Source organism: Pantherophis guttatus, chromosome 2 (genome assembly GCF_059756535.1).
Source record: "Pantherophis guttatus breed Tessera chromosome 2, ASM5975653v1, whole genome shotgun sequence".
In the NCBI taxonomy this organism is placed as follows: domain Eukaryota; kingdom Metazoa; phylum Chordata; class Lepidosauria; order Squamata; family Colubridae; genus Pantherophis; species Pantherophis guttatus.
In genome coordinates this window covers 38687731-38697309 of record NC_142064.1, presented here as the reverse complement: position 1 = coordinate 38697309, position 9579 = coordinate 38687731, and the positions used below count along the sequence as shown (strand labels likewise).

General features: G+C 32.9%; 1 protein-coding gene across 6 annotated transcripts in view; it reads right to left on the bottom strand.

Annotated features, from left to right (window-relative positions):
- Positions 1 to 884: 884 nt before the first annotated feature.
- Positions 885 to 9579, bottom strand: part of VCAN (versican) — a 101582-nt gene continuing 92887 nt past the window's right edge. For all 6 annotated transcript variants that reach the window (XM_034441231.3, XM_087885860.1, XM_034441230.2 and 3 more), the window contains 3 exons: positions 3969 to 4113; positions 2429 to 2611; positions 885 to 2045 (listed from right to left, as the gene is read on the bottom strand). In XM_034441231.3, the coding sequence (XP_034297122.2) occupies positions 1915 to 2045; positions 2429 to 2611; positions 3969 to 4113 (459 nt within the window). In that variant the 3' untranslated portion in view covers positions 885 to 1914. The remainder of the gene's footprint in view (positions 2046 to 2428; positions 2612 to 3968; positions 4114 to 9579) is intronic.

The following is a 9579-nucleotide window of genomic DNA, read 5'->3' as shown; positions in this document are numbered from 1 at the left end:
GATTTTTCTGAGTAATTTCACATTTCAGAATATTGGCTGAAATAATTTCAATTTATGGATAATTTTAGCAAGACCGAATACAGCAAAATCCAAAGATGAAAATTGTGATGTACTCATTTTAATCAAATATCAGAATACTACCATAAGACTACTCTGTTTCTGCAAATGATAGTTCAGATAGTTCAGATTTCCTTCACAATTTAATCAATTTATTTTTGCTCATCATACAATAGGGAATTCATCCATTGTGTTATTATATGGACTCGTTATAGCATTATGAATGCATTAATTCAGCTAAATAATATTATAAAATTATATAGGAATTATATCATATATGAAAGACACCAAACCAACATTTAACTCTTATAAATGTATACTACTTGACCTTGCATTAAAAGGAAATATTTCCTACACAAAACTAATGAATAAATTTGATCCAAGTCCAGTTTCTTGAATACCTATGGAATCTACTCTTAACCTTTATGACCATTTTGGAAGCTGCAAAGGCAAACTAGATGAGTAAATGTGCAGTCTTATATTGAATAGATTTAACAATAAATATCATCACAGACTTTAAAATTATCCTCTTCTATAGCTAATTTTTCTAGTAGATTGTGTGAGGTTGAGTACTGAAGAAAAGATAATTCCTGTCTTCCACATTTGAAGACAAACATACAATATATTTATGGGCATATAACATATTTTTCAGAGGCAAATATTGTGATTGTCACACAACTATCATTTATATTACCATAAATAAATGATCTGATTTATTAGATTTTATTTTCCCTTTAAGCAGAAAAACATTTGAAACCAACTCTTGCTCTTCCTAATGCATCAGTTGAGTTTTGACAGATGTCAGGATAGAAAGAACATCCAATAAATTATATCTGTATGGCTTACTTCATTTATTTATGTACGCTTCACAGCTGCAGCATTCATACACAAACATTCATTACTTTATAAAAAGATTAAAAATGGTTATATATATTTTATATACAAAATTATTTACTTTTTTAAATTTTATTTTACAAAAAAGTAGGTCTATATATCTCCATCTTAAAATGCAGAGAGCTGTAAAATAGACCCATGATTAGTGTTGGAAAAGTTGATATTTTTTAAAAATGGCCCTGGATGAAAATTAAACTATTAGCCTTTATTACTATTATTATTATTATTGTTATTGATCCTACAGGCCCTCCTTGTCAATTTTTTTAAAGAGTTCTCAAGTCCTTTGTGATCAGTGCCAAGGTTGGAAAGGACAAAAGTCAAGTTCCATATTGGAGTCACTTCTTCCAAGTTGCTCTTATTTTCATATTCCTTGTGAAAGCTTTTCATTCCATTAATTGTACAGCTCTTCATTAGAAAATAGCTGTTTCTTGACCGAGAAACTACTTTCACCGTTCATCTTCAGCTTGTAATAGCTGCGTCTCCCATGTTTACAAAATGATTGCTGATAACAGTTTAAAATTATTTCCAGCCTAGTAAAGTACCTCCAAGACAAGCAACATAAATGATTAAAGATCTCTGAGGCCAAATGGTCATAAATAAGCCTGAACTTAGTTTGACATCTTATTGTATATACAGGTTTTTTTTAAAATACAACACACTTAAACACTATTAAATCATCTTATTTACATTATCATTGGTGCTAAAATGGAAGAGTTTAATTACTACAGGTACTGGGGTAAAGAATCAAATAATCCCTCACCAATGACATATAGAAATTAACATACTAGATAGGCTGGAAATTGTTCCCTTTTCAATATTTTCATTTGTAGCCATCATTGATATGTGTTGTAAGTACTCAGGTCCATATGTATTCCAAAATGCTGGGTAATCCTTTATTTTTTTAAGGCACCATAAGTTAGGGCATTCTGGCACGGCAAATGTCCCACTTTTACCAGAGTGGGTTCAACGCCTTGAATCTTGCCATGTCCTGATCCAACGATGAAAATGTTTTGATGAATTAAATGAGTTTACCTTTCCTGGTGAAGAATTTTTATAATAATATTTTTTAGAATAAGTCCTTTGGAATGAAGATGCTGAAAATAAAAGAAAAAAGAAGGAAAGATTTACAACTGTGCTAACAGAAATATAAGCAGGATGGATGAATGCAATGTGTAATATATACAGTATAATCAGATTCAGACATTGGCTAGTCTCTTCCACAAGTCATCATTTTTCCATTCTTCTGGTAAACATCAAATCACTCCATTGCCCTATTCACCCAATTCTTTCAATTCATAGAACAAAGAGATTGAATAAAGTAAATTCAGTGGTCAGATAGATATGTAGAGTAATGACTGAAGATACATTAAGTGAAAGAAAAGTTGTTTTTCTTTCATCTTGTAGAAGTTTTCACCAGGATGGCAAATGTCTGATTTAAGCATAAGCAATCATATTTTCCTCCACATAATCTACTCACGATTCATGCAGGTAATTTTAGGTAAATCCCATCGGCCATTTCCTTGGCATCTGATTATTGGAACATGCCGCTGGATGAAGCCATCTTTACAATGATATCTGATCAATGAGTTAATTTCATAACGGGGCTTCATCTTTCCAAAGGTATTTGCATTTTCTACCACCGGTGGCTGACCACAAGCAACTGAAAGTACAAATTAAAATTTTTATAAACTGTAATTTTTTATGTATCAGTCAATCTCAACCTTCACTACAACACCATCTACTCATCCATCCATGGATTTTCAGACCACAGATTCTAATGAGCCTAATCACACACACACACAAATCTATAAAACTTAAACCAGTCAAAATAGAAAATAGAAAACATGGGAAAATATATTATCAGATTTAAGAGCATTCTTTTGAACAATTCCTGTATATATTATTTGAAAAAGTTTTTGTCCATTTTTCCAGTAAAAAAATTACAAGTTTATAAAAAGCTGTGTTGTGTTATTATACTGCATCATATTACCTACTTGGTTATAGCACTTCCTTGTGCTATAAAAATGGTGGTTTGCCACATTATACAAATGACTAATCAGTCATACAACTCTATACTCCACTATGAATGAAGGTTCCACTATTAGCCCAATGATACCATTAATTCATGAATAAAACAACATTTTACTTAATGGTGGTAATATTGCATCTAAGTGGCCAGAATATATGAATATTGTATTGGTTCCAAGTTTTGTTAGGGAGCCTAAAATAATTTGCTCAATGTGTATCCCATATCCTTATATCAAACTTCACATATAATTTCAATTAATATTCCTTCAAGTTATAAAAATAATATTAGAGTCTTTGATATTTCTTTATGTTGTAAGCACACTAAATAATTTGGTGTCATCAGCAAACCCAGCTATCAGCTTGTCAGCTTTAAATGATTTATAAAGACATAGCATTCATTGATCAGACTTGAATTCCTCTTATATAACTCAGTTGCAAATATGGACAACTCCCTTTCTGTTTTCTGTTCTTTAAGCATAAGAGTCATAAAATATTCCCATGATTACTATGACACAGATTGGTAAATAACTTTGTTTAAAATCTTTTGAAATTTCAATGTTCACAAAAACTTACATGTTCACATGCTTACTCAACTCTAAGAATTTGAAAAGTCTTAGTTTTATAGTACCCAGACTGATTCTTTAGATCTTCTAAAGATCTTTTTATCTTTAAACATGCTTTTCACTAATTTAATTAGAATGAAAGTTTACCTAACTATTAATTTCTTTGTTCCTTCTTAGCTACATTCTAATCTTCTGGTACAGAAACCAACTACATTCCTTTCTTTAAGACAAGCAAGTAACTTCATATTTATATTATTTAAGAGCTCCTAAGTGTATAATTTCTTATATCCATTTTTTTTGCCCTAGCTCAACTTGTAATGAGTTGCCCACTTTTCAAAGCACCAAATCTTGCACGCACAAGTTTGTTGAAGTTTTAAAAGCGACAGTACAGTGTTTATTGCATAGGTCTAAATTGGACTTATTTACCCGTTCCTTTCTTGCATGTGTAAGTGAGGTGATAATTGCATGGAACATCATTCCATTGACCATTTTCATGCCAAATTATAACAACACAATCTTCTCCAGAAGAAAAGAAACTATCTGGCTGTTTTGGTCTCCAGTTTTCATATTGCTGCAGAAGACAAAACACAAATAATCAGAATGTGAAACCTGCCAAAGTTGTATTTGAATAAAATAAACTGAGCACAAGATGACAAATTGCAAATGTTGTCATCAGAAGAAAAAAAAATCAGAATAGAATATTTTGGTCCACTACAGATATAAAGTTTACCATTTAAAAATTTCCCTAATAGGAGACGCTGAAAAATCACTTTTACCACAGCAGGAGAATGCAAATCTTTCTATTCCTATGAAATCAAAATTGTGGTAGCATCATCTAACCAAACACTGCTGCTACTGTAAAGGACATGCAAAGAAATTCAGCAGGTTCTGACAGGTTCTGGAGAGCTGGTAGCAGAAATTTTGAGTAATTCGGAGAACCGGCAAATACCACCTCTGGCTAGCCCAAGAGTGGGATGGGAATGGAGATTTTGCAATATCCTTCCCCCAAGAGTGGGGAGGGAATGGGAGTTTTGCAGTATCCTTCCCCTGGAGTTGGGTGGGAATGGAGATTTTGCAGTATCCTTCCTCTGCCACGCCCACCAAGCCATGCCCACAGAACCAGTAGTAAAAGAATTTGAATTCCACCACTGGATTATTCCCATTTGCTATGAATCCATATGATGACACTTTTCCTAAAATAGGTAGTAGCTATCCACCTATTTTAAAAAGTTATTAAAGTTAAATACAAATATTATGTCTTTAAGTTAAGGAAGTTTTCAAATCAGTACTTTTTAGATTTTATTTATTAGATTTCTAATTTTTAAGTGTTTGACTTTTTTGTCTTCACCTTTTCAGGTCTTTTCTATAAAATAATACTATAATTCAGTTACTATGAAGTATATTTAGATGCTTTGGAGGTTCTTCTCAAGACAAATCTGCTATGGATGTCTACAACAATGTTATCTTGTTTATAATATTAAAATATTGAATCCAGTCCTACCCTACTCTGCCCACAAAAAAGAGTTTGCCTTTCAAAAGTAATCCCGGTTGGGTGTGTATTTCCTGAAAACGTTCTTGACTTACTCTAAAGGTTATCAAGCGTCTTTCTTAATGGCACAGTGAGAACTGCAGTACAGATAGTCCTTGACTTACAACCACAACAGAGCCTAAAATTTCTGTTGCTAAGCAAGACATTTGTTAAGAAAATGTTGTCACATTTACAACTTGCTACACTTGGTTAAATGAAGTTAAGCCATTAAGTTAGTAACCTGGTTGTTAAGTGAATCTGACTTCCCCATTGACTTTCCTTGTCAGAAGATCGCAACAGGTGATTATACCCTAGGACTTTGCAACCGTCATAAATATGAGTCAGTTGCCAAGTATCTGAATTTTGCTCACATGACCATGGGGATGCTGCAAGGGTCAAAAGTGTGAAAAATGGTCATATGTTACTTTTTTCAGTCCTTTGTAACTTTGAATGGTCACTAAATGAACCGTTGTTAGTCAAGGACTATCTGTATATTATTTTTGCCTTGGTTGTTCTTTTAAGAAAAATAATAAGGAAAGGGAATAAAGAAAAGGAATGCTACAAGAAATCTACCTCGCTGTTCTTTAGGATGTTATTTCTTTTTCTTTACTGCTAGAAATTAATGGAGATAAAAAAAATAAATTTCACGGAAATAACCATGTCTATAAATGCTATGCACTTAGCAACCAATCCATCCCATAAATGGGTAAAAGACAGGAATTTCAAGTGCTTTTTTTTTTCTTTTTCATTTCAGCACTTGGAGTTGTTCCATATACGCACTTGTAAAAGGTTCAAATTGTTTTGTTTTAATCTTTATAAAGTAATCCAAACACAGTATTTTAAATACCTTTTTAATAACGTTAATGAACTAAATGTGTTGTTTACTTACTGGAACCATTAAGTATCTTTATAGATATATAATACATATTTTTACCTTTTTTCCAACACTAAATTTGCTTATCAATTACGACGTTTTAATTATTTAAGTAAGTTTATTGCAAGATTCTAATTTGGGACACGTTAAGCCTCTTGCCAGTACCAGGTAATAAAACATGTTTTTGTTATAAAAAGATGAAGTGGTTTTCTCCAAGACTTGATCAAACCACAGCACGCCTGGGCTTTGAAGTTGCAGCTGTAAATTGATTTGGAAAGGCTGGTTTACAGTTGTATCTGTTTCTTACTTATGTGGTTCTTTGAGTACATAGCATTTAATGACACATTATTTCATATTGCCAATTGTTCAAGATTTAGTTCTAGTTGTTTCTTTTAAATGAAAAGTACTCATTTAATTTTCAGATTCATTGTTTGACTTGCATTCTCTATAATTTAGAGAATCAACCTCAGGTTTGGTTCAAGAGAGTTAAATAATTGTCTCCTGCAGAGTATTTTAGAATAACAGAGTTGGAAAGGACTTTGGAGGTCTTTTACTTCTGCTATGCTCGAGCAGGAGACCCTATACTATTCCAAACAAATAATTGCCCAATTTCTTTTTGAAAACTTCCAATGATGAAGCACCCACAACTTCTGGAGACAAGTCCTTCCACAGATTAATTGTTCTCACTGTTAGAAATTTATTCTTAATTTTATTTGGATCTCTCTTTGATAATCATTCATCCAAGATTATCTGTTTGATAATCTTCCAAGGTTTTTTTTTTCTTTTAGAGCCATAAAAACTATATCAGATGAATATCTCGCCAACATTATGTCTCTAAGAGTGGTCAGTCTTCTGCTTCATAGGAATTTTGATCTCAAGTAGAGCTTTGGATAATTATAAGAGCAGACTGTCACAAACCTTGACATTTTGTATCAGTAAGTAGGGGCATTTGCATCATTTTTTCATTTTCTTTCTGCTTTCCTAATATAATATCGATAACAATTTAGTGGCATGAGTAATTATATGTATCAATATAATACAATTACTTCACAAGCTAACCTCACTTCCTACAGGCATCCAAGTTCAATTCACGGTGCTTATGATCACATATACAGGAAGGAAAATATCAACTTATTTATTTGTCAACAAGTACAAGGAAACAACACATGAAAAAAATGGACAAATAAAAGGAAACAAATAAGCAAAACATAGCCATAAACACATAAAATGAGTACATATAAATGGGAACAGCAGGGACGGTAGGCATGCTGGTGCGCTTATGCACGCCCCCTTAGGGACCTCTTAAAAAACATGAAGGGTCCACGGGAGAGATTAACTTGGGTTTGGCTAGAGTAGACGAGAGGTCCAATTGCTCTTGTCTATTGTTTTGTCTGACTGCCAATTCCATATTTTCAGAATGCAGCATTTTGTAGTTTACTACCAATAGGAACAATACCAGCAGATGTTAGTGCACAAATTGCTTTCATTGTGAAGCCGTTGACTGTATTTATGAAGTGGGGTTGGTACAAAAGCCAGAAATGTAGCATTTAAGTTCTAGGCAAGTCTTGGAAATTTTGCAGTCTTGCTACAGAACAACAAGCATAATGAAACTGGCAAATTTTTGCAAAAAAAAAAAAAAAAAGTCTCATACTGGACACCATCACTATGCACATTTGCTTTGGCATTATAATTCTCACACTGCTTTTACCAATGCCAGACTCACTTAATACAGATCCTTTAACTGCTTTCTTAACTTTCTTCATACAAACCAATTTTTTATTACCTTATTTGGGCATATTAGCTTCAGGAACATTTATTTCAGCTTTAATTAGAGCATGGGGTAACACAAATTCATTCAACATTTTAACATAGGAGCCAAGTCTTTGGCTAGATTTTGTTTTCTTTTTCTAAGTAAAAAAATGAAAACCAAATTTGGTGGCAGATGCCGATTTGTTGAGGAAGCTGAGCATACCAGGTGGGAAGATTGTAAGCAATAGTAACAATCCATATACAGCTCATGTGGAAACACAGCCTTTAAATTCTCCCACTGTCTGAGAAATAGATCACACAAATTAATGTGAAGTGTAATGTAATGTGAAGACAATGAAGAAAGGTGAATGGCCTTCTTTCATGACAAGATATCATTTAAACTCCAGAGCTGTAATCTTGCCCCATGACAAATTTGGATTTCATTAAAGAAAAAAAATACAAGTGCAATATAAAGCTTATGGAGTAGTCCTCATGGAGCTGTTAGAAGACAGCTTGCATTTAATTAGGGTTGTTCCAAGCAATGTAAGAAGCAAAAATCCTATATTCATAACTCTGTTCTTTCTGCTCTTAAGTATTTCTGAAGTCATAGATATTATGACAAGAATTGGCAAAGTAGAAACTGATTAAGAGTTTCCAGGAACTGTTCAAAACAAAGTAACAATGAATGCCCCACAATCTGTTAAGTAATTACTTCATTCAAATAGTCAGAATATCTATAGATACAGTAGTGGCCAAAATTGTGGAAATCTTTTGAGAAAAATGTATTTTTGAGGTTTCATGGCTAATAACACCATTTTTGGGGGGAGGGGGAGTTTCAAAATAATCATATTCCACTGCTGGAATGGCTTGGGAATAGCCCAAATTTTAACCCAATTGAAAATCTATGGAGCCGACTAAAGATACTTGTAGTTGGAAGTGGCCCAGCAATAAAACCCCGTTAAAAGAAATAATCATTCAATCTTGGTTTCACATTATAACAGCTGCAGAACTAAAAGTTCGCTCCATGGGAAGACATTGTAAGGCTGCAATTCATGCTAAAGGTTACCCAGCTAAGTATTAACTGACATGATAATTTTTGTATATCTCATTTTTTCTAAGGTGATAATTTTTGTATATCTTGTTTTTTCTGCGTTTCGCTTTTCTTCTTTATACTGTAACTGCTATTCTAATAGTAAATCCTTCATAAAAGTTATTGCATTACATTCTTGATTAAATTTTCTTTCCATTGATATATAATTTTATGGTACTACTCCCAAAAAAAGTGGTGTTATTAGCTAGTTTTAGAAAATACATTTTTCCCAAAAGGTTTCCACAATTTTGGCCACTACTGTATGTGGAAGCTGAAATCAGCTACATTTGGATTCAGTGTTTCTGAACCCTGACATACTGATTCCTATCACTGATCTTTTTCTTTTCTCACTGCATGGTAACAGCCCCAATTAAATGACAAAAGATATAGGCCAGGGAAGCCTAGAGGCTGGAGAAGGGATGGGCATTCTTTCAGAAGAGAGTGTAAATAATTTCCTTTTCATGTTTCAAATACAGGAAAATATGCCCAACAAAGAACAAATAATAAATGGAAATTGGAAATGTTTAGGGTTAATTATATTTTCCCAGATTACTCCTTTTCAGCGGTGTGCATGTTTCTTTCCACATTTCATCAACCCCAAATGATAAATTATGCTGAGAAACCTTGACTAGTTTAAGATACTCGATAAATTATATGCTTTAGTAGAGTTAATTATATGACTGCATTCCTATTTTTATCCATTTGCATTCAGTTAACACACATTTCATGCCAAAAGAGGTAAGCCTGCTTTCGTAACAGCTTAGTGATTTGATAATTAATAAGTAATCCTCATACT